Below are 26277 nucleotides of genomic sequence, written 5' to 3' on the forward strand. Positions count from 1 at the left end.
CCCTGCAACTTCCATCATCTGTGGCACAATTTGGCACTATACAGGGCGTCATTCCCTCCCGCTGAGCGCAAGCTTGGTGGGAGAACCAGGAGGAGGGATTCCAACTACCATCGACCCCAGGGCCCCAAGAGGTGGTCCCTGAACCTTCTCTCACCTGTGGCGCTATATAGCGTGTCACTCCCTCCCCCTGGGCGGGACAAGCGCGGGCCAAGGGCAGACACGTACTGCACCCGTGAGCGCCTAAAAGAGGCAGGGCCAGCCCTCTTAGCCCGTACATCAACCATCTTTGGAGACTGGTAAGACTTTTGTTTTGTCGACTCCTTACTACCATCGGAGCTGCTTCAATTCTTGGACTGACTGTGTCTCTATGTATGGTATTCTCAGTTTGGCACTTATTCAAGACTTTACTTGATCTCTGACAGAAGGGACACTTGGCCCGAGTCTGGCCCCTTCTTGGTGGCCCTAACAGACCTGTGGATAAACTTTAAATATATCTGCTTTATCTAGTTTTCTGCTTTGATCGTTCTTAGAATAAGCGGGATATTGGTCCCCTCAGCTGACAACCTGGTTTACAGCTTTCCTTGTAACACTATGTTTGTTTTTAAATAAAACTCATAAACTATTTTAATCTGAAGCTTCTGAAATTTGATTGTGGTGTTTAGCCCTATACCTTTAATAATTTTTTCCTCTCGTGCCACGGTATTAAAATAATATTTTGAAGCAATTGTGACACATTTAGTGAGAGTATATAATTATGGTGAAAAGGAAAGCAGTTGATAGGATTCCAGGAGCGGGGATGCTAAAAATATCCAGAGACATTCAGTGGAGAACTGCACGTTGGGGGATATTGACGAGCTGATTGAAGAGGTGGAGGTGTTACTCACTCACAATGAAAAGGGTGAACATTCTGGAAAGATGGACAAGGAATCTTCACAGAAGGCTATGGCTGGGGGATTGGTTCAAAAGGGCATAAAACCATTTCTTAGGAACCTAGTGAAGAATAGTGTTGTGGAACATAATACCAAGGATTATTCATCTAGCACCTGTTCCCCTGCAACAACCTCTCCATTAACTTCTGATGTACCCCACAGTGACTTGCCTGAGCAAGTGAAAACTTTACCTCCAACAGTAACTGATGCTGAATGTTCTATCTAATATTGGGTACTGGGCTCCTTGGGGAATGACAGCTCAGGAGCTGAATCACTCAGGACAGTCCCAGGACTGTTTGGAATCGTCTTAAAGAACTGATTCCCTCGTTGGACAGGCGGTCCTACGTCATCTTTTTCATTAAGGTGAGATCTTTTCTTTAATGTCTAGACATAATTCTATATGCAATACTCTATAATTGGTATGCAATTTTGTTGGATATACATATATATATATATATATATATATATATATATATATATATATATATATATATATGTATTTGTTTTATGCACATAGAACAAGATTTATAAGCATGTTATTTGGTAGTATGTTTTAGAGGATTTCAATGCTCGCACCCACCATCCACGGCGGGTATAACGTTTAGTAGGAGTACTGCTGGCTATTCAGATTCAAGCGTGTGAATTTATGAAAGATCCAATACTGGATAAGAAAACAAGTTACTTACCTGTAACTACAGTTATCCAGTATTGGTATCTATAATAAATACACTTGTGACCCACCCTCCTCCCCTTAGAGGCTCGCATTTCATTCTCAGATCATAGTCTTCACTCTTGTGCTAGCAAATCTGAGAGAAAGAGCCTCTCTGGAGAGTATTCTAGAGGGTGCTGGTGCCTGATTGGCCAGGAGCCAGGTTTGGGTCATTTTCACAAAAAGACAGAGATAGGCTATGTGAGTCATTTGGATTAGAATTATAGCCCAAGGAAATTGTTTTGGGTGCTTATTGCTTTTCATGTACCCCAGGACTCCCACTTCGACGACGGGGATGATTCAAGCATCTGAATTTATGAAAGATCCAATACTGGATAATATAAATATTACATTGGTAGAACCCAAAGAAAAGCTCTCACAATTAAATTTAAATCAATCTTTCACCTCTAGTGTACCACCCCATGAAAGTGATGCCACTTTTTCTGGCGCCAGTAACCTTAACTAAAAGGCAACGGCCCCTCTAAGCACTAATGGGCTGAAGGATATTCAGTCACAAAGTTATGCCATTACATCATTGCCAAGGACTCACCAAAACTATGTCCGAAGAAATTTATTCATGCATTATAACGGTGCAGCAAATTAAAAAGAGGGCTGGCATCTATTACATCATAAGATGCATGATATCTATATGGTTAATGTCCCCAAATCGCAGCATGGCAGGAGAGAATCGTATGATTCACTGGTCAATAAAGCAATACACTAGCTGAGATATACTAGCGGCTGTAGATAGGTTATTAGAGAAGACATTTTGCATTCAACAAGTATCAGCAAAATTAACTCTCATTATGAGGAATTAGGATTGAGATTGAGGTCTTGTAGTTTAGTCAAAAGGTTAATTTTGCTTGAATTAAGGTCAGGCCCGCTATAAGGCCACAAATAAGATTGAAGTTACATGCCCCCAATGAACTAAGGCTACAAAGTGGCACTAGAAACTGTAACACTCAGATCTCTCTCACTCCTTGTTCAACCCTTCGGAGCAGAAGAACAATCTACACGAGGTAGATTGACTAAAGAGGAATATGTGTGGTTTTGGGACTCACTCTACAAGCACTGAAAAAGAGTTAGGAAGCCTGATGGGGCTTACTGCTCAAATTGTCGAGAAAATTAGTTTAAAACCTCTGATTGACCAGAAAAGTGTAGTATCTTGGGAGGGCCAGAATAGAGTTGGTGCAGACCCCATAATAGGGAGGAACAAGGTTAAGGAGGATTGTGTAAGGTTCCTCGCATGGAATGCTGTTGAAATAAGAGCTAAGCTCTCAGATCCAGAATGGGATCTTCATAGATCAACACCATATAATTCTACTTCAGGAGACATGAACAATTGATCCAGTATTAAGATCTGGCTTGGTCACATTTAGCAAAAATGCTATCCCATCGTCCGAGGGAGGGGCTTCAGGGGGTCTCTTGATCTGGCTGAGGCTGGACCTGTTTCTGGAAGTACAAAGAGTCCCCTCAGACAGTAGAGACCTATTAGGTTTAGAAATCAAAATACCTACAACAAGGGATAAGGCATATTGCCATTGGGTATATATATATATATATATATATATATATATATATATATATATATATATATAAAACTGTTCCCTTAAATACTTTTTACACTACAGTAGATTTACTATCAAATATGTTAGGTCAATTTCAATTTCATAGCAGGGGATTGTAACGCACAACTTACACTGGACCTGACAAAGGAAGGATGGGAGATTCAACCATAAGAATCTATGATGAGATCCAAGCTTTCACAGGACAATGGGAAAAATGTGGCTCTATAGCTATTAGACTTGATAACAGCTTAGGGTTTGAAAATCATTAACGGTAATTCAAGGTCAGATTTTCGTCCCTGCCCAACTTTCAACTTTCCTCTCTGACAATCTTTTATGGACGGTTGTGATGGACATGGAGGTAATTGCATGAATGGACACTGATCATGAAGCCTTAACGGTTAAATTGCAATCCAGCTTATTTGAAGACTAAAACTTGACACCGTCTACTACTGTTGACAAGATCGAGTCTTCAAATTATAGGAGGAATCTCAAATGAGCAGGAACAGAGAATGATAGTAAGGTTATGTTAATTCCCACACTCAACTGCTAGAACAGTTGAGTACTTTCTTTGTTAAAATAGGGTGAAGAAGAGCTTGCTAAAAACACTCCTCTAGGTGGTATACTAAAGAATCCCGAAAAGTAAAAAATAGCCTTCTAGAAGCTGTGAAGGCAGCAAGTCAGAGTCAGAGACAAATAGGTATTGCTAGGAAGAGGTATAATGCTGTCCTAACTGAGGACACAAAAACAATGGGAAGTTGAACAATGGGCAGAACTAACAAAAGACCACCAGCATGGAGACTCAAAGATTTTTTAGCAACTGATATTGATAGGAACCTCTACCATTGCCAATCATTTGGAGACTGGTCTCATCTGAAAAATAGGTAGCCCATTTTGATGGTCTTTACACTGAGTGGGACCAGGACATGAAACAGGATCGGACCCAGGATAGAGGCCCAGTCTGTTTGTATTCTGGCTTGGTTGATTTGGGGAAAAAGGCTAGCCCATACAGACAGGGATGTCCCTGAGTTGTCCTTTGGTGAAACAGCTAATGCTCTAAAGCAGATAAAAAGAGAAAAGGCCCCAGGCCTGGATGGTATTCCAGGCAACCAATATCTATACCAGCCTGAAGTAAGAGTTACATATTTTAATGCTCTTAGTAATGCCATCATGATGGGTGAGGCTACTCCTTCATCTTGGAAAGGCGCCGTTACAATCACAATATATAAAAAGGGAACTAGGGATGACCCTGTCGTTATAGACCGCTAAGTTTAATAGACATGAGCCAGAAAGTTTTTTGCAGGCAGGTCATGGCCAGACTTCCGTCTTGGCTCTGTGATAACTTAATACTTGAAGACACACAGGCAGGCTTCAGAGTCAACGTTAGTACCCTAGATCAGGTCTTTTGTTTCAAGACCCTATGCTGGAAGTAAGGACCACTTATATGTTGCCTTTATAGATCTTTGAGCAGCCTTTTACTTGGTCCTGAGAGACAACGTGTAGAGGGTACTAGAAGCACATGGTTTGCCAAGCGATCTCCTGTGGATTTTGAGAGTTCTTCATGAAGATACATACACCAAAGTGAGATGGAATAGGGGTGGGGTCTTATGACCAGGAACCCCAAAAAAGGGTCGTTACATAGGGATGTGTGCTCGCACCCACAATTTTTGGTCTTTACATTAACACAGCGGTCAATTGGCTTTTAAGTGTGGACACGATGCACCCAAGTGTCCTGAAGTCCCTGTACCTCTCCTTATGTTGGTAGACAACATACTCCTCATATCCAGAGGGTTATAATGTGAATTGAACTAATTTGCAACTTTTTGCTCTTAAAAAGGACTAGAATTGAATCCATCAAAGTCTAAGTTTATGGCAATAAATCTGCATTGGTCCTTCAGAGGCAAAATGACAATGCAGAGAGCTTTACTAGAATAAGTTAAAAATGTAGACTACTTAGGGGTAAGGTTGGTAAACAATATGCTGTGGGGGCCTTAGTTCGGGAAAAGCAAGATCATGCTTTTTCAGGGTCTGTGTCGCCTACCCTAAAAGTATGTAGAGCAGCAGCTATTACAGCAGCCAAATATGGGGCCGAGGCACGGGGCTACACTGATACATCTGCACTAACACTGACTGAAAACAAGTTTATTAGGGCTTCCATTAATGTACCCCTGAGCACACCCCTCATACCCCTGAGATACAATATAATACTAAATAATATCCATCAGGTGATTTCGCTCAAACCACTCCTATACTGGGTGCATGTCTGGTCGACGGGGGGCTTGCTCCTTATAGGGAACCTTTAGCAGAATTAATTTCTGTTGACTCACAAACACATACCCCTTGGTTAAAGTATGGAAAGAACCTATGGAAAATGGTTATTATGGGAGAGATTTGGAATGCCCCAGGGTAATTAGACAAATGAGTCATTCAGAAGTGGAACGACCAGAGAAATGGGAGTTTGTCAGCTCAGTTTTTGACCCATAAACATATTCCTTGCTTTGAGTCATAGTTAGACAACATTTTTCCTTTTCAAGCTAAACGCTTATATGTCCAGTTTAGGTGCGATGCACTACCGCTAAGATCTTTTACTGTAAAGTGGAGCAAAGCAGCATGTTGGTCAACTTATTGTCCACGCTGTCTGTTACATAGCTAGACAAAGGCTAATTTCTTCTTCTTTTGCCCACTCTACAGACAACCTCAAAAGAAATTGATCATTCATTATGTAAACTAATAGTCGTAGGACACTAATGGGACACCTTAATGATTTTTAATGAAGTGAAGCGAATTAACAAATTGTGTTTGCTGTCTCACGTTTTCTGTAGTGGGCCCGGAAGTTTAGACTAAAAGCGTTAACTTTAACAGACTCCTAAATATCTAGGCTCCGGGGAGTTTAAAACTAGGCCTTCCCCGAATGATTTCTGAATGGTATAAGATGTACATAGTAGTTTTTGAGGAGAGTCCTTGTAAAGTCAGCTAGCATATGATTGCTTGTTTTTATATTACTTATACTAGTTTATGTTGCTGTTTTTAACATTGTATGTGTATTCATTGATTTTCTATATTCTTCAAAAAATTTTAATGCATTACTTTTATGGCTATTTAGCCATAATGAAGTCCTATAATTAACTATATCTTAAATTAAAAATGTAATTATGTCAACTATATTAAATTAAATTAGATGCTTTTACCAATTAATCTTTTTTGGGATGGACACAGTGTGTAACTATTTATTGTACAGATATTAAAATCCATTACAATTAAAAGCCAAAAGCAGTCAATAATACAATACTCCATTAAAATAACCCTCATAGCCTATAGGCATAATGATAAAACAAGCATATGACAAACAAATACATAGTTGATTAATCCACATTATTACTAATTTAAAGGTGAAGCATTAAACAAGACCATCCAATAAAGAAAGTATAACATTATACGTGGAAATAATTAAACGTTTTTCTTCCCAACCCCCTGGTGGTCTCAGCGCCCACCTAATGACAAAACCCAGGCATTTAAAGTGCTCTTATTGATTGACCAGTAAGAACGGCCAACAGGAGTAACAACCAAAATACCAAAGTAGAAACTCAGTAAGTACACAGGAGTGATTCCTCTCCAACAGAGCAAGAGCACATTAAACTGTGCTCGCAGTGCCCTGAAGAAATTTGGCCAAAGCGACCTTAATACATTTAGGGGGTCATTTTGACCCTGGCGCTACGAGACTGCCAGGGCTAAAATGACGGAAGCACTGCCGGCGGTGATAATCTGCCTGGGCAGCGCTGCTAGCAGCGCAGCCCAGGTGATTACGAGTCCCCCTCCCGCCAGCCTTTTCCTGGCGGTTTGAACCGCCAGGAAAAGGCTGGCGGAAAGGGGAGTTGCGGGCCCCTGACAGGGCCCCATGGAGCTTTTCACTGTCTGCATAGCAGACAGTGAAAAGCGCGACGGGTGCAACTGCACCCGTTGCACAGCCGCAACACCGCCGGCTCCATTTGGAGCCAGCTCCTGTGTTGCGGCAGAGATCCCCACTGGGCCGGCGGGCGGAAACCAGGTTTCCGCCCGCCGGCCCAGCGGGGATCTCCAAATGGCTGCGGCGGGAGTGTGGCTGCATTGGCGGCCGCCCGGCGGTCCAATCATGCCGCCCGCCAAGGTCGTAATGACCCCCTTAATCACTAGAACATTCAACATTGTATTGCTGGGATCTAGAGACGCTATAACAGCCTGTCGATAGGAGCGGACCCCCAACTGGTTCCACTTATTCCGTAAAAAGGGTTCTACACTTCTGAAGCAGGGATGGACACAGGCAAACCGCAAGCTCATGGGATTCTTCCCTGATACCGCATCCCCTACACTACTCCCTCCCCTCGGACTGAACGCCGTATCAGAAGATGCTTCAGAAAAACCCTATCGCCGATCCTTAGTGCCACAAGTTTCTCTTTCAGATTATTAGGTGCAGGAAAGGTAACCAAGTGGAGTACCAGGCTGAAATGAATTAATAACCGACCAAGCATGTTTATAACTAGCGAGAAAAGCTCGATCAGAGTGATAGGACCGAAGCTGAATACTCTTCTTAATACCCAGTTTAAATGAAGATTGCGGAAGATTAGCAGCCCAAAGCTCATTAGCTTTTAATAGCCTGGTGATTGGTGAGTCAGGAAGCGATAATCAAACCCTTTTGCATAAGTCCCACTAATTTCAAGCCACAATACTGACTCCAGACTGCCCGCCTGGCCTGGCGCAGTTTGTGACAAAGTTTCAGAAAAGCACCAGCACCTTCTGCTCGCTGTTCTGAAAGGCCAAACTCCAACCACAGGAGATGCGGATTGTGCTAAATGAAAAACCCTCTTATAAATCCTAGTAACCAACCAGTTTAGCAGACATGAACCAATGCCCAACATAACTTCTCGACCATAAGACAGTGAGGGGATGACCTTGGCTCTCATAACTTTCAATAATGGAAGCAAGCTTGGTCCCCTCGGTGCTCTAAATACCTTTGAAAAGGCAACTTACAGGGCTGCAGCTTTAACCTTAATCTCCTTCCTATGAGTAACAAACCTGCCTCTGGTGTCAACATGCACTCCCAGATATTTATAAGACAAAAGCCAATTTATTAGTCTTATAGAACCAGCTAAGTAATCTAAAAAATCAAGCAATTAATCTAAAATAGTAACACTAAATTAAACTAAATGTTATTATTTATTTAGTATATAAAACATTTTTACTAAAGTCATGTGTGATTCAATTTATATATTTGAAATATATATATATTAAAGTGAAAAAAGTCACTGTTATTTTGAACTATTATGATTTATATTTTTTACATGAAAATAATGATATATATTTTCTTAAACCATTTAAGTTAGTTAATTTATGTTAAGATAATTTCCTAGGGTTTTTTAAAAGTCTCTACTTCCATTATTTTCTATGGGAGGGTGTTGTAGTACATGTGAGTGGACATTGGTGGTGCTGGACTTACTGCAGCTCAGAGCTGGAGTACCTTTATGACTGTTTTGAATCTTCTGTGGGTGTAGTAACTATAGAAGTGCAGTTTATGAGTAGCAATGTTCGTCACAAAATCCCTCCCTAACCTTCCCCTAAACCCTCCTTACTTCTATCTAAACTCTTTCCATTAAGTATGTCCCATTTTCCAGCCACTGCTTCCCACATTTACTACTACAACATAAACCTATGTGTGCGGAGATCTCTTCACATGGGGCAGGGATCTCCGTACATAAAAGAAAGGAGAGGCGGAAAGCGCTGCACATAGGTGAGTGAATAGTGTTTTTGTAGCAACACTATAAACATACTACAAAATGCAGTTTAGAAATAGTACCCACGGAAAGTATGACTAAGGTCAGTTTGTAATATAATAACATCAATTGGTCGGAGAAAAACGTATTTGTGCCGATAAACTGTTTAGTATACTTACTATATCTATGATCAACAAAATATTTAATTTTGTTTATGAGGTAAGCAAAAAACCTTGACCTAATAAAACAGACAAATATGATGAAGAAAAGAAAAGATTGTGGATTATGTGAAAAATTGTGCTGAGTAATCGGTGAGAATACCCAGTTCCTCCTCTTCTGTTACTGTTTGGTCTTCCCACTCTATGGCCCTCATTATGACTCACGGTGGTGGTCGGACTGCCGCAGTAGTGCCACATTATGCCCGTGGCAGAGCCGCCACAGTCGGACCACCGACACCGCCAGGTTGCCGCCAGCCGGCAAGCAGCGCTGCTCTCCGGATTATGAGTCCCCATACTGCCAGCCTTTTCATGGAAAGGTAGGCGGAATGGGGGTGTTCGGGGGGCCTCTGGAGGCCCCTGCACTGCCTGTGCACTTGGCAGTGGATTGCGTGATGGGTGCTGCTGCACCCGCCGCACCGCCACATTGCTGCTGCCTCGATTACAAACGGGCTGCAATGTTAAAGCCCTGGTCACCTGCAGTGAACTCCAAATAGGGCCGGCGGTGTTTGGACAACACAGGCTGTCTCTCGGCGGTATGAGTTTGGCAGGCGGCTTCCGCCGCCCACCTGACTCATAATGAGGGCCTTTGTGTTCTATCCAGTTTGTGCTTCACACTGTCATCAACCACTAGGATATGTATAAAAGGTCTCTGCATGTAGGACTTAATGTACATGCCCTCTAAGAAAATGCCTCCTTGGCATGGTTACCCCCTGACTTTTTGCCTTTGCTGATGCCAAGTTATGATTTGAAAGTGTGCTGAGGCCTGCTAACCAGGCCCCAGCACCAGTGTTCTTTCCCTAAAACTGTACCTTTGTCTCCACAATTGGCACATCCTGGCATCCAGGTAAGTCCCTTGTAACTGGTACCCCGGGTACCAAGGGCCCTGATGCCAGGGAAGGTCTCTAAGGGCTGCAGCATGTCTTATGCCACCCTGGGGACCCCTCACTCAGCACATGCACACTGCTTGCCAGCTTGTGTGTGCTGGTGGGGAGAAAATGACTAAGTCGACATGGCAGTCCCCTCAGAGTGCCATGCCAACCTCACACTGCCTATGGCATAGATAAGTCACCCCTCTAGCAGGCCTTACAGCCCTAAGGCAGGGTGCACTATACCACAGGTGAAGGCATAGGTGCATGAGTCCAGTGCCCCTACAGTGTCTAAGCAAAACCGTAGACATTGTAAGTGCAGGGTAGCCATAAGAGTATATGGTCTGGGAGTCTGTCATACAAAAGCTCCACAGCACCATAATGGCTACACTGAAAACTGGGAAGGTTGGTATTAAACTTCTCAGCACAATAAATGCACACTGATGCCAGTGTACATTTTATTCTGAAACACACCCAGAGGGCATCTTAGAGATGCCCCCTGAAAACTCACCCGACTTCCAGTGTGGGCTGACTAGTTTCTGCCAGCCTGGCACACACCAGACATGTTGCTGCCCACATGGGGAGAGTGCCTTTGTCACTCTGTGGCTAGTAACAAAGCCTGTACTCGGTGGAGGTGCTTCTCACCTCCCCCTGTAGGAACTGTAACACCTGGCGGTGAGCCTCAAAGGCTCACTCCCTTTGTTACAGCGCCACAGGACATCCGAGCTAGTGGAGATGCCCGCCCCCTCCGGCCACGGCCCCACTTTTGGCGGCAAGGGTGGAGGAGATAATGAGAAAAACAAGGAGGAGTCACTGGCCAGTCAGGACAACCCTTAAGGTGTGCTGAGCTGAGGTGACTTTGACTTTTAGAAATCCTCCATCTTTCAGATGGAGGATTCCCCCAATAGGATTAGGGATGTGCCCCCCTCCCCTCAGGGAGGAGGCACAAATAGGGTGTAGCCACCCTCAGGGCTAGTAGCCATTGGCTACTAACCCCCCAGACATAAACACACCCCTAAATTCAGTATTTAGGGGCTCCCCAGAACCTAGGAAACTAGATTCCTGGATCCTGAAGGCGAAGAAGGACTGCTGACCTGAAGCCCTGCAGAGAAGACGGAGACACCAACTGCTTTGGCCCCAGTCCTACCGGCCTTCCTCCCCACTTCAAGAAAAACTGCAACAGCGACACGTCCCCCAGGGTCCAGCGACCTCTGAAGCCTCAGAGGACTACCTTGCATCTAAAAGGACCAAGAACTCCTGAGGAAAGCGGCCCTGTTCCACAAAGACTGAAACTTGCAACAAAGAAACACCTTTTAAAGGACTCCACGTTTCCCGCCGGAAGTGTGAGACTTTCCACTCTGCACCCGACGCCTCCGGCTCGACCTGCGGAGAAACAACATTACAGGGAGGACTCCCCGGCGACTGCGAGCCCGTGAGTAGCCAGAGTTGACCCCCCTGAGCCCCCAAAGCGACGCCTGCAGAGGGAATCCAGAGGCTGACCGCGACCGCCTGCTTCAAAGAACCCGAATCCTGGTAAAGACACTTCAACCGCAGCCCCCAGGACCTGAAGGATCCGACCTCCAGTGCAGAAGCGACCCCCAGGTGGCCCTCTCCCTTGCCCAGGTGGTGGCTACCCCGAGGAGCCCCCCCCTTGCCTGCCTGCTTCGCCCAAGAGACCCCCGGGTCTCCCATTGAAAGCAATTGCAAACCCAACGCCTGTTTGCACTCTGCACCCGGCCGCCCCTGTGCCACTGAGGGTGTACTTTTTGTGCTGACTTGTGCCCCCCCCCCGGTGCCCTACAAAACCCCCCTGGTCTGCCCTCCGAAGTCACAGGTACTTACCTGCTGGCAGACTGGAACCGGGGCACCCCCTTCTCCATTGAAGCCTATGCGTTTTGGGCACCACTTTGACCTCTGCACCTGACCGGCCCTGAGCTGCTGGTGTGGTAACTTTGGGGTTGCCCTGAACCTCCAACGGTGGGCTACCTTGGACCCAACTGTGAAACCTGTAGGTGTTTTACTTACCTGCAAAAACTAACCAAAACTTACCTCCCCCAGGAACTGTTGAAAATTGCAGTGTGTCTAGTTTTAAAATAGCTTATTGCCATTTTTGCTAAAACTGTACATGATATTGTGTGGATTCAAAGTTCCTAAGATACCTGAGTGAAATACCTTTCATTTGAAGTATTACTTGTAAATCTTGAACCTGTGGTTCTTAAAATAAACTAAGAAAATATATTTTTCTCTATAAAAACCTATTGGCCTGGAATTGTCTTTGAGTGTGTGTTTCTCATTTATTGCCTGTGTGTGTACAACAAATGCTTAACACTACCCTCTGATAAGCCTACTGCTCGACCACACACCACCACAAAATAGAGCTTTAGAATTATCTCTTTTTGCCACTATCTTACCTCTAAGGGGAACCCTTGGACTCTGCATACTATTTTCTTAGTTTGAAATAGTGCATACAGAGCCAACTTCCTACACCCTCTGAGCCCAGTGCATGCCATGGATAAGTAAGGTCTGGCAGGACCTATTCTCTATGTCTTCTGTTCACGTCTGTAGCTTGTGGTGCTGTTCCTCTAAAGCAAAGACCTCCTATTGGAACAGTTCCATCTCTTTATCCCTGTTCCTGTTTGAAATTTTAGTCTTTTTCTCCTGTGTAGTTCACCTTTTTTTGGACAGCCCACATCTCCTTGGCTAGGTACATTTTAACATTCCAACCTCAACATCAGGGCTAGCATATTGCTCAATGCTCTTGTGATTAGGGACTAAATGCATATTAGGTCATCCGAAGTGGTTTCTTTGACCCCTGAAGGGGTCTCTCATCCTTTCTGGGTGATTCGCTGGGGCTTCCGCAGTGTGAGAAAACATGTTTCGGATCAATGAATCTTTCATGGGTGTCCCGAAGACCTTTGCTGCAATTTTGTTTTGCTTCTAACCAGTGTAGGACTCCTTATGAACTCGTAGCGTGTAGGATTCATCTCATTTCATTCATACCTAGACTCTCATAGTGCTCAATCCTGTCTGTGCCTTCGCCCTCTTTATGCCACTGTTATGTCTGCTCCGTGCTGTCCTTTTGCTGACTGTGTCTCTGCTTCATCACAGCTCCGCAGTGGATGGGTAGCTAGCCTCCAGTCTCTTATTCTTGCTGTGAAGCCCAGCTAAGGAGGAGGCCCGAGGTCCAAGGCACTAACTTGCCATGCCTACTTATACCTGCTTCTGTGTCAACATCCCACAACACTGCTGCTGTTAACTCTAGCCTGCAGCAATGCAAGTCAATACATTTGCTTTGGGCCCAGCTCATGCCTTCACTAATTTCCCTTCTGCCATCAATGAGGCCTGCAAGGTTTGTGCTGGAGGACCGATGCCCGCCAGGCCCGAGGAGAAACAGTGTCTCCTCACTCCACCGCTTTAACCTTGTGGTTGTCCTCCTAAAGGGGTTTCTTTCTTGGCAGGTTCCGATCTTCAGGTGGGCCTGCCATACCAGCTCCTTCTTCAATCCTGCAGAGCTGTTGCGGTCTTGTTGTACCTCGCTGATACTCAATGGACCTCTTCACCTTGCCTGATTGCACTGCCCTGTATAATCCAGTGCTACCACGGCCCACCCCAGCTTTTTCCCAGCCGGAGGGTGTCACTGAGTCTGCTCTGGTAGCCCCCTTTGCCATTTTTACAGGTTTGTTGGGTCGGTAGGTGGCACTGTGCGGCTCTACGGTGACATTGTTCAGCTCCAGAAGTGACAAGAAGAGGCGCATACGAGTGCCACCCATGCATGCTCACATCGGGTGCTTTCATGGGCTGTCCATGACTCAGGCACAGAGTCCATAAGTAAACTGTCATGATCAGTGGGCAAAAAATCTCTAGATCTTTTTAGATGGAAAAGCATCCAGTTAACAGAATGGGGCTGTGGGAGGGCCAGTGTCTCTAGTCTTCACCTTCACAGTAGATACTTGTAAATCCAGTACTTCTGCCGGCCTCCGTATAATATCAGCAAAGGAAGAGAAATCTTTGGTGGCAAGATTGGAATGAGAAACAAAGTCAGTATCTAGGGAAGTAACCAGAGCACTGTCATCTTGTAGTTCCTCATACTAATTTTCCACATAATACTGGGAGACAATATAACTCCAATGAAAATTGTCATTGTCTGAATCAGTGCTGAAAAGACTATGCAAAATCTGGGCCCTACCGCGTGATAAGGGCAAGGTATCATAATCCGAAGAGTTACTGCCTGGCTGTGCTACAGTAGGATTAAGGCACAGCCTCACTTGAGGTCAGGGTGGGTTCTGCCCAGAGTTGGAGTGTAGACTGTGTTTGGATGAATTCTCTGGCATCAGCACTGGTGTAAATGCAAAGGAAACTGAAACAGTGGGGGTACCGAGACAGAAGTGGACACCAGAGTCTGTGCTTATCCTGAAGCAGATCTCAACTTGCTGCGTCATTGCTGGTGGACCCGGAAATATGGGGTTTATCAGGACTAGGCTCAGGATCAGCTCAGATGGAGATCGGGAGCGAGTCCAGGTGGCTCACTGACGCCTTAATACCCTCCTTTGAGTTTAGAGTTGCAGGAGGGAGCTGATTCTTGCTATGAGTTCTTATGTTTCTTCTTGGACTTCCCCGAACACTTCGGTCGCAACAACGATCTGCCGCTGGAATGAATTCGATAGCGGGAATGGGACCTTCTTTTCAACTTCAACCAGTCAAGGCATGGAGGTTTCTAAAGTTTGACAACATACAGACTTTCCTCATGGTCATTTATACTATACTATGAAATTTGTAGAGTGTGTGGTGACCCGAAGGTATCCCATCACTAGTTGAAGCCAAAAGCTTTCACCAGCAAGAAGTACAGACTACAGGGTGAGTCCATAAAATGCACGGTTTAGAGGGATTTGCGAAAGCAGAGCTCATTGTTTGTGGCATGCATGGCAAGGGGGAGGGAGTTCCAGAGTTTGGCTACATCAAAACTGAAGGAGTGCCACCACTTATAGCTCTTCTGATGGTGGGGACTGTAAGCAAATGGGTGCTAGAACATCTTAAAGACCTTTGGGGGGGCAGTATGGGGTCGACGAGCTGGCGCAGAATAGGAGGCCCGCCAGGCTGAAGAACTCTATGTGCAATGCAAACGGAATTCAATTCAATTCATTGAGCGACAGGAAGCCAGTGGAGATCAACTAGGCCTTGTCTGACTGACTCCACTCTAGGGATCACTAACAACGTGGGGGCAGCCACATTCTGCACCAATTGTAGTTTCCGAATCACTGCTTTGGAACACCAAGGCAGAGTGAGTTGCCATAGTCAAGACGAGATAGGATCAAAGCCAGGACTACCAGCTTCCTCGTGCACTGGGGGAGAAAAGGTAGAACCTTAAGGACCATCCTCAGATTTCCAAGGCAGCTGGCTTTTTATGGCCCTTTTGGGGTTGGCGGGGGGCCCAGAAATGTTGGCCATCCCAGAGACCATTGGGAAGAAGGAGAGTTCCTGAGAATCATGAGCTCCATTTTGGCTCCACTGAGGTTCACACATGATTATTCAGCCAGCAGGCTACTTGCTCCAGACACGGTTTCAACGTGGAGGCTGAAGGGTCCGAGTGGGGGACGAGAGAGAAAACTAGCGGTGTGTCATCAGCATAGGATACTATGAAAACCCCATAGGAGGTTATAATCACGGCCAGTGGTTGTAGGTACAAATTAAAAAGCGTGGGGATAAGAGAGGATCCCTGTGGCACTCCACAAGTGACTTAAAGAATATCCAAGGCGGAGTTGCTGTTAAAAACCTTAAAGGATCCGTCCTTCAGGAAGGAGCCAAGCAAATCCAATGCCTTCCCTGCAACCCCGGCCTTACGGACCCTGTATTTGGTGGTTGACTAAAGAGCAGTTTCAATGCTATGTTTAGGCCAAAATCCAATTTGGGTAGGGTGGAGGAGAGAGTTGGACTCAATAAATTCTGACAAATAACTATTGACAAATTATCCTGCCACTGTGCTGAGGAATGGAAGCAAGGAGATGGGCTGGAAGTTCTCTGGGCATGAAGGGTCACGATTTAGCTTTTTTTAAATGGCTTTTGCCATGGCATGCTTCCAAGGCAAGGGTACCACTCCCTTATCCAAGGAGAGATTGACCATCTTGAGCACGAGAGGGAAAATAGATTCTGCACCAATCACCATGATTTTTTTGGGGGGGAGGAAGTGGGGTCAAGTGGGGATCCAGAATTAATTCTGGTAGAAAAAGCATAACGTTTTCTATCATAAGAGAGGAAAATTCTGCGAAGGAGATAGAACTCATCATCAAACTAGTGTTGTTAAGAGTATGGTCTCATTCCCTCTCTTGAAACTAGAGGTAGATGTCTGATATGTTAGTTCTGAAACAGGTTGCCAACACATTACATCTGTTGTTAGAGGGTTCTGCGCGTGGAGCATGTGCAACAGTGTTTTAGTGATTCTAAAAATTTCTCTCTGCGCATTACCAGCAATGTTAATTCTCCTTTCGAAATAGGAGGCCTGGCTGCTCTGGTCACTGTATGGTAGGCCCTGACTATTTCCCGCTACTTTGCTTTTTGGTCTACCCCTGTTGTCCTTTGCCCATTCCCTTTCTGCGATCTTTTTAAGGGCCTTTAGGTGGGGAGAATATCAGGGGACTGACATTTGTATTATTATACTTAACTAACTTTTTGGAGATGATCTGGTCTAGAGAGAGAGGTTTATCCATTAGGAAACACTACTGGGACCCAATTGGGATGTTGTATTCCTAAGAATATATTCCCAGCTTTTACTGCTTAACTGAGACCAATGCCAGTCTTCACTAGCCAAGCTGTTCGGAGTTTCCCTCGGGTATAGGGTCTGGCCTTTGGATTCAGGTCTGGCCTTGGTTGGTCTAGAGTCTGGACTTTGGTTTCATTTGGGCACAGTTGGCACAGGCCCCGGAATAATTCTCCAACCACAAGCAGTATAGAAATACTTTGAGAAGGCCTGTCACAGATTGTTCCTACAAGGTTCGAATGCTACTGTCTTAGGAATTACATTTTCCCTTGTACACTGGTTCATTTTTAATAAAAAAAGTTTTGAAGGGGTCTAAGTATTAGCTCCCGATCTGCATCTGAAGACACGGAAAGAAAGGAACTGACGTAACCATGCGTGGGTGGTGCCTATTTGGGCTTCTTTTGTCACTACCAGAGCAGAACAATGTTGGCGCAGAGCCAGACGACCCACCAAACCTGCCCACAGGAGTACTGCTGTGAAGTTTCCAGATCCAGTCTAATGCCTGGGGAATTCTCACAAGATGAGGAATCTGCGGTTAGGTGTACTCATCAGAAAGAACATTACCAAAGGTGGGTAACGTGTTCTTCTGATGGTTCCTACTAACCACAGATTACTTATCTTATAATAGATACCAAAGGAGTACCTCCTGAGAGTGGAGTGTCCGTTGATTGGGTTCAGACCAAAAGACTTATAGTTTTTAGCAGGCAAATTCACCTTCCTACCAGACCTGGTTGTCTGTCAAGGCAATAGTACTCTGCTAACGTAAGCACTGACGCCCAAGTGCCAGCCTGGCAGATGTCAAGGACAAGCACTCTGCATACCAAAATAATAGTGGCAGCAGCCTTAGTCCTAATAGAATGGACTCTCAGACCTTAAGGAGGCTTTTTCTTGGACATTGCATGTCAGACTTTAATGTAAATGACTATACACCTCAACAATGGTTCTCTTATACCCAGCATTCCCTTCCCCTCCAGAGAGCTCCAGAAAAGGGTGTACATCCACTCAATGATATTTGGTACGATCAATGTAAAAGGTTAAAGCCCTTTTGGGGTTCAATGATACAGCCTCTCACCTCTTTTTGAAGGGGGATAAGGAGCAAAGAACACAGTTAAAGTGATAGCTTGCCAAACATGGAATGATGTCAAGACTTTTGGTAACAAGGCCATCTAAGTTCCTAGCACCAATTTCTCTGGGAAAAAGATGATTTAGGGTGGTTGCCCTCAAAGCGCCTGAGGTTCACTCATGCAATGAGCTGAGGTAATTGCAATGAGGAAGAAGGTCTTCAAGGTCAGAAGCCGCAGTGGCCAGCTAGGCATTGGCTTAAAGGGCACACACATGAGAAATTTCAAGTCCAAGTTAAAGTCCCACTTTGCCATCATAAGTGGTGTAGGAGGAAGCATATGTAAAATCTATAATAAATGCCATCACAACAGGTAATCTGTACAAGGGAGGTTAGTTAGACACACGAAGAAAGGCTGGGCCAACAAAGAAACTGATACTGCCTACTGCAAGGCCTTGCTGGGCTAGAGTCAAACAAACAAAAATATGTAAAACAGCTTTGCCTGTGAGGGCAAACTATTGCAAACACCGCATCAGGTCACATATCATATTTGTGATAGCGCATGGAAAAAATGGACCACTTCAGGTGGTTCAATAATACCCTCAATCCCCATGCATGTAGTTGTTCACTGCATCAATATGGGTGGCGAACCCTGTCCTCTTACTGAGGCAGGAGGTCCTCATGAAGTAGTAGCCTAATCAGAGATTCAGACGATCCAGATACCACACTCTCCTGGCCCAGCCCAAGCCATTAGGAAGGCTTGCACCCAGTTGTTCTTGATCTTCTTTGGAACGGAGGCAGGAGAGGCAGTGAAGGGAAGGTGCACAGGAGTGGCATTCCATTCTAACATGAATGACCCTCCTAAAGAGCATTCTTGCGTAAAGTCCAGCATGCAAAATGTTCACACTGCACATTCCCGATGGTACTGCTGGAAAATGTGCTGTGCCACCTCAGGAGGTAGAAGGCACTTTTGGCCTGACAGACAACACTTGTGTCGCACCCGCAGCTTTTCTGCTGCTGCGGTGCCCAAGTACCACGCTACCTTAAGTAGTTCTATGGTACCCGAGGCACAGACATTGCTGGAAAAAAGTCCACTCCTATGGGCTGTGAGGTTCAATCACCTGGAGCTGACTTCTCTTGATTTCCTGGCTTCCTGTCTGCTGCTCCTAGCTCTATTAATACCAAAATGACAGTCACCTGCCTGAGGGTTTGCAGATGCATTTTAAAGCTGCTCCACAGAAGGAGTCAAAGAACCAGCAAATCCTGTGATATAAACACACTGATGTGGAAACGTGCAGGTAACCATGAGACACAGATAACCCATGTGTGTGGAAACCCCCAAGCAATTATATGTGCGATGGTAAAAATATAAACCATCCAAAGTAAGAAAAAAGCCAAAAACCCAATGAACATCAAGTTATATACCTTCAGAATGTGGGTGTGGAATCACAGGATTTGCTGGTTCTTCGACTCCTTTTGTATATTAGCAACTATAATTTACTTTTTTCTGCTTCTGAACTTTTGCACTTTTTTCTAGCATTCACAAATGAACACGCACGGTGCGCATCCCTTAATCTTTGCACTACTTTAACTTTCACATGCCAGTTAATTTAGGCATATTGGACTACTTGATTCAGTCTTTCACTTTAACTCTAAGTATATATTGATATGGAAGTAGTTCATGTTGTATGTTAACAATCAGTACATATTGTATACTTATTCTACAGCCTTGACAAAGTCTAGAAGACGAAACACGTGTCGGCTGTTCGTGTTGGATTATTTGCTTTACATGTGGTCTTTGACCTGAATACTGACCACACTGGTGCATACATCAATAAATGTACGGCTGTTACTTACTCCTTGGACCCTGACTCTTATTGATTGACCACTTGGATCAACTACTCAGAATTTGTTTTGGTGTGCCCTGGCTTGCTGTTCATATATTTGATATCCTCACTGACTACCCTGCAGTCAGCGATTCTGGACACCTGTGGTGGAAGGTGCCCGGCTGGTTGGCACCCACTGGACTTTGATATTGTATTTTCTTCAAGATTTACTATAAGGACATTAATCTGTAACTTGTGTTGATGTGCGAGCATTGTGGCATTCTTCACCTGTGTTTCTCTCTGTACAAATATAGAATGACATGTTAAAAGTCAAGTGCTGCCACCCAGTCTCCAGGGTCCCAGGCAGATACGACCTGAGTCACCATGAGGATTTTGATTTTCTCCCTCTTCAGGAAGAAGTTCAGAGGGCACAGGTGTAAATAAAGACAGACCTTCTTGGCACAAGAAAGCTGTGGGAATACCAACTATAACCTACTTCTGATGTCAGCACCCTCTTGATGGCCCCATTGGCCAAAAGAGCCTGCACTGCCTGATGGAGCAGGGAGAGTTGGTCCTTCATCAGCCGGTCTGAGGATGGTAATACTGAAGGCAGAGTTTCTAAGAAAGTGATGGAGTAACCCCACTGAACAATTTGAACTACCCATTTGTCCGAATGCTATGAACTGTCAGCGGGACAGGTGATGTTGGATTCTGCCACCAGCCAGTTACCCCTGTTGGTGAGAGGGCAATCTAAAGGGGTATGGAGGCGGCGGGCGTTATCGGTCTGCGTAGACCTCTGGCTGTGTGTCCCATGGGTCTTGTGGGAGCTGCATCTGCAGCCATGAAAGGACTTGGTGGCTAGGCAAGGAATGGATGCGACTGCCAACATAGCCACAGAAGGGGTGAAAGGTGGAGTGGGGCCATGGAAAGATCCAGCGGCTGGGCAGTGGCCCTGCTGTCCTTAAAGTGCTCCAGCATGAAATTTACCTCATCGCTGAATAGGTATGTGCTATCAAAGGACATCTCCAGATGGATGCCTGGACATCCCCTGAAAAGACAGTAGATCTAACTTAGGCATGGTAGTTGAGTGCCAGTAAATGGTGAACTTAGATGCGTCCCTGCCATTGGCATTAGCTTGCGTGAGGATGGCTTGGGCCTCCTCCGAAACCATGGGCAGCAGTTGAGCAACCAAATCCCAAACTGTGTGGGTATATCAGCCCAAGAAACATGCATTGTTAAGTGAGTGCAGTGCATGGCTGGCAAAATAGAACACCCTATTACTAGAGGGATCAAGCCTCTTGGATTCCCTATGCAGTGGTGTGGTAGGGAACGTACCAGGGTTGACTTTGGATGTGGAGGCCCGAACAACCAGGCTCTCTAGGGTGGGGTGCTGGGCAAGAAAAGCTGGATCCCCAGGAGCTGGGCAATGGTGACGGGCAATTGACCTGTGCACAGGAGACCCTCAGCAGGGATTGGGCGATACCCGAGTAAGACATCGGTTCTGTGGGGGCAACTCCCAGCTGAAGCACCTCTGTCAAAGCATCTGTCTTGACTGCCACTGAAGACAGCATAAGATCCAGCTCGTAAGCGGCATCCCCACCACCATGGAAAAGGAAGCTCGTTCCTCCGTAGCCTCACCACCAGGAGAGACAAATCCAGTGTCATGAGAGGTGTCCAGTCCCGTGGCATCCGCCAGTTCCTCATTACCAGGTGCCTTTTTTATCTTTTTCTCTTCTAAGGGCTGGTGGTTGCAATAAGGATCTTTAGATCCTCCCCAGTCAATCTCCTTACAGGGCCCACTGAAAAAAAGCCCTGGCTCCAACTCAGAAAGTAGAGTTTGTTGGTGCCAGAGTCGATGGCTGGCTTAATATCAGGAGCTGGGTGTAATGATGGGTTCACTGTCACCATGGGGCATCAGCGGGAACAGGGATGATCTCACTGGAATGGGTTCAAGGGAAGGTTGCTGTCTCATGACTAGAGCCAGTCTGGATCCATCACTGTCAATGGTGCTGACGGTGGACCTACTAGTGGAAATCCAGTGGGAGCCTATCCAGAAAAGGGTGTAGCCCACCCAAATATGAGGTGCATAGTCTCATAAAACTCCCTTAGTTGGGCAGGGGTCGCTCCGGCTCTGGGAAATTCAGGGAGGCATGGCGCAGAGTGGACATCTCTGGCACACTGGGAGACAAAGCTCAAAATACTTTGGCAAAAAGTCAAAGAAGCTGTGCAAATTATGAATAGAGGTACTTCTCTCTGGATCTACGCGTATGGCGCAGAAAGAAACAAACTGAAGTCAGTTTGCTGGGGTAGCGCCTACATAGACATCACTTCTGGCACAGACGATGCCGATTACAGCAAAATGAAACTGAACACCACCACCTACTAGTGCGCAGACGTATTGCTCAAGATCCAGTCTGACACCCGGGGAATATTCTGAGGTAAGGAATCTGAGACTGTAAACCTTTATCAGATCTGACTTGTACGTGGAAGTCATTTAGGGGGTGATTCTGACCCCGGTGGTTCCTTACCGCCGGGGCCAGGGTCGGCGGGAGCACCGCCAACAGGCTGGCGGTGCCCCGCAGGGCATTCTGACCGCGGCGGTTTTGCCGCAGTCAGAAGTGGAAAACCGCCGGTCTCCCGCCGGTTTTCCGCTGCCCTGGGAATCCCCTGCGCCGCCATGGGGGATTCTGACAGCCCATACCGCCATCCTGTTCCTGGCGGTTCTCCCGCCAGGAACAGGATGGCGGTATGGGTTGTCGTGGGGCCCCCGTAAGAGGGCCCCACTTTGTATTTCAGTGTCTGCATTGCAGACACTGAAATACGCGACGGGTGCCACTGCACCCGTCGCACCTTCCCACTCCGCCGGCTCAATTCTGAGCCGGCGTCCTAGTGGGAAGGGTTTTTGTACTGGGCTGGCGGGCGGCCTTTTGGCAGTCGCCCGCCAGCCCAGTGCAAAAGCCAAAATACCCTCAGCGGTCTTGCGACCGCGGAGCGGTATTTTGGAGGGGGGAAGTCTGGCGGGCAGCCTCCGCCGCCCGCCAGACTTAGAATGACCCCCTTAGTCTTTCATTTATCTCAGCTGAAGGTATTTATTCTCCATCATTATCATCGGCTTCCAGGTGAAACTCTACCAGTTATGGTACAAAGGCAACCAGAACACAAGATCCAGGAAATCTGTGATTCTTAAATGTTTCAAGGTCTGCTTCAGTTTCGGATCCACTGTGAAGGTTATCCTCCTACTGAAAAGAGAGGGTAGATGCTTTTTTGTTACCTTGTCATTGTTTCAACAACACCAGAATAACCCAAAGCTTCTGAAGGTGGCATGCTATTACATCCATTGTAAGAATTGTAAGAATGGCAAGAGTTTTCTCTTTGGGGTGGTATGATGCCGAACACTGCAGTCAGCATGCAATTAGAGGCTCCTAAAGCACAGACTACATTAGCACCTCCGTGCTCATAGACATTCAAAGGTATGTTCCACAAGCTGTAAAGAGGGGCAACAGACTAGCAAAATCCAATGCTGGAGGAAGAACTTTTGATTCACATGCCTGACAGCATGGATTCCAAGAAAGAAGCATAGACAGGCCTTATAAACTGCCCTTCCCAAGTTGCTGGTGTATTACTGAGACTCCTACTTGAAGTTACCAAACCAAGAAGGAAGAAAGGTTTTCTCCTGTGATGTCAGTTCTTGTTCAAATATATATGAGGAGGCATATACAAGTGAAGGATGCTTCACGATGTATTTGTTCCCTTATTTTTCATCACATTCATTGGCCATTTTATGCAATTTTGCCTCTGAAGCTGGAAATTCAGCTATGTTTGTTTTGAATTGTTCTTGCAATGTTCTGATGATGCTTGGTGTATTGCTATTTAACTCTACATTAATCTTCAACTGCATTCAATAGACAAAGAACCACAGAGATTTTTTTTTTAATGCTAGTTCATTTTTTCCACCAATTTAGATCTCTCTGAAGGAAACATGTGACACCTTTTTGTACTATTAAGTGCAGGGTGGCCCCAAGACAACTGAATTAACAGATCTTCTCAGCATCCAGTCTTGGCCAAAAACATAGCAATAGGTTAAATATATAAGGGGTCCTGATCAGTTGTGATTAACACTACTTTGTAGGATTTGCAACGTTTCTGGTACCATCCACAAGCTGTCACTGGCCTCACATGTTGTATACATCAAGAACTGGACATACGATTGATATATTCCTGCCCAAACACAGTTTACATCATTTGGTCATGTCTACAACTAATAATAATTGTAAGCTACCTGCAACCTAAAGTTGGCTTTCCATAGTTTACTCACATGTAACCAAGACATGCTCCGATGGTAGCTCTCCGCTGTGCTTGTGCTGCTCAATCCCTCTGGCTCAATGCTTGGTTCACTGGTGCTCCACGGGCTGCCTTCTTCTCAAGAAGAAACATCAAACAAGTAATCAGCTTTCTAACACTCTATTAGCCAAAACAAGATTACTGCAGTATACCACATTAGAGAAATGCTGTCCTATCTCACAGGCCTTTTACTCCCCACTTATGTTTGACATCTGATCATGAGTTGGGTTTGTAAATGCCGAATAGTATTATAAATCACAAAATCTCAGTTTGCCAGAAATTACTTTACCGTTTTGTGGTAATGGTGTGGGGAGGGGCAAATGAAAGAAAGCAACATGAAACACATTCCATGAAGCACACAGAAGACACATACCATTAGATCCGTGACTGACCTGCATTGACAGGGCTCTGTGGTAAGGAACCCTTCACTGGCATCACAGTCTGCTGCTTTTGTTACCCCAGGGCATGTGTACTAGCACCAGTGAAAGGAAGCTGACAAGTACGGGGGAAAAAGGGGAAAAAAAGATCCCAATTTTAAGAATTCTAATTCTACTGAACCAATTAAATGAAGAGGTCTCAAAGACTGAAACCAGAACCGCAACCTTGTCAATCTTCAGGCCGATAGTGAGGAATGTCTATAATGCCAAATTTAAGGTTCAAAGAAAGGTGCTGAATTAAAAGGTATAACACTGGTTGGTTCTTTAGCAAGAGCTGGGGACTTGATGTACAGTTCCACATCTAAAAAGAGAACAGGAGAATTTCAGAGCATTTCTAGGTATAACACTGATTGGTCCTTTTCCAAGGGCTTGGGACTAGAGGTACAGTTCCTCATCTAAAAAGAGAACATAAGAATTCAGAGCATTTCTAGGTGGCATGTATCAGTCCTAAATAAGACATTTTACACATGTTTCCCAGACTTCAGTCTGTTTATGGAGAAGCACTTATTAGTTTAACTCTGAAGACAGGTGTTACCTAATCCTCCATAACTAAAGACCTGGTTCTCGTATACATATATATGTGTGTTATTTTGGTGACAAGAATGGAGCTCTGGGTACAGTGTAACCACCCACCACAGAAAAACTGATCAAGGACTAACCATAGGAAAATTAAAGTTAAACGTCATGAGACTACAGCACTGAATGACTTCAGGGGGTGAACACACTGATGTTGAAGCCGTTAGTGTGGAATGAATACACTGGTGGCAGGTGACCAATTGGATGAATAAAGGGTACAGTGCACTAAAGTAGGAGCAAGTGAAACAAAACTAATGAAAAACAATTTTAGCAAGGATTGGCAGTACTCTATACTATGGGAGAAAAGTATCTATTTTTCATCACAACAGATTATGAAGCTTTTCTAAACCACCCTTATCTGCTTTACCTATGTCAGTGACAGTGTCCCTGCTCTGAGACAACTGTAGATCCTCAGTCTCAGACCCTGAGTCCTGACGTGATAGCTTGGTGCTCTTTAGGCTGCCGGCCCGGCGAAAGCTGGACAGGGAACCCCCTTTCTTCACCCGGAAACTGCGGGTTCCTTTTATCTGGAGCAGGCGGGAGCCTCCTATCCTGATCTTCCTGCTGGGAACTGTATTAAAAAAACAAAAGAGGACTTTTTTCCCCCTCTTCATTTTTCCCCGTGTTTTAAATGCTCAACCTTCCGCCTCCCTCCCACCCTCCATCAACATTATTGTCAGCCTGTGTTGTGCTACCTTAACTTTAAAGAATAATATAAAGCAATGTTCTCCTCATACCCATAGCCATCGCCAATGCAGTTCTGTTAAGTCAGCAGGAACAGGTGCTACACAGTGATGTACTTAACACCTTTTACCTTGGAAATGTGGTATACTGTAGCTGGAAGGGAAGTCGGGACTTCTTGCTGTCCTATGGTCCAGAAAAGACCATCTAGTCCTGATGCTTCATCAAGCACAAACATGACATTGATGTTGTGACTTGCATGATCCAGGTGGCATAAATGAAGCTGTTTATAAACAGTGGTTGAAAACAATTTTTGCCTTGGGGCAGGATGCTCACTTCATCACCAAAACCTTTAGTAATGCTGAGAAAGGATCTCTTTCCTTCTTTAAAACAACACATGTTTAAAACATATTCATAAAACTAACAACTAGAGAAGGACAAGGTCACAAAATGGTCATTTTATTTCTTTTTGTACTACAGTCTCTTGTCCTGTGCAGATTTTGGAGAAAGTGGTGGAAGGCACTTGTCTACAAGTATAAGTATAGTTCAAGAGCTTGGATTCCTTGGACAAGAT

General features: G+C 45.2%; 1 protein-coding gene across 1 annotated transcript in view; it reads right to left on the reverse strand.

The window, feature by feature from the left end:
* The window catches only part of UNC80 (unc-80 homolog, NALCN channel complex subunit), a 2774722-nt gene that overhangs the window by 1577540 nt on the left and 1170905 nt on the right, over nucleotides 1-26277 (reverse strand). The window contains exons 26-27 of the mRNA XM_069225668.1: nucleotides 25390-25593; nucleotides 23984-24084 (exon numbers count right to left, since the gene is read on the reverse strand). Coding sequence (XP_069081769.1) covers nucleotides 23984-24084; nucleotides 25390-25593 — 305 coding nt within the window. The remainder of the gene's footprint in view (nucleotides 1-23983; nucleotides 24085-25389; nucleotides 25594-26277) is intronic.

The sequence above is a fragment of the Pleurodeles waltl genome, chromosome 3_1, assembly GCF_031143425.1.
Source record: "Pleurodeles waltl isolate 20211129_DDA chromosome 3_1, aPleWal1.hap1.20221129, whole genome shotgun sequence".
Classification (NCBI taxonomy): domain Eukaryota; kingdom Metazoa; phylum Chordata; class Amphibia; order Caudata; family Salamandridae; genus Pleurodeles; species Pleurodeles waltl.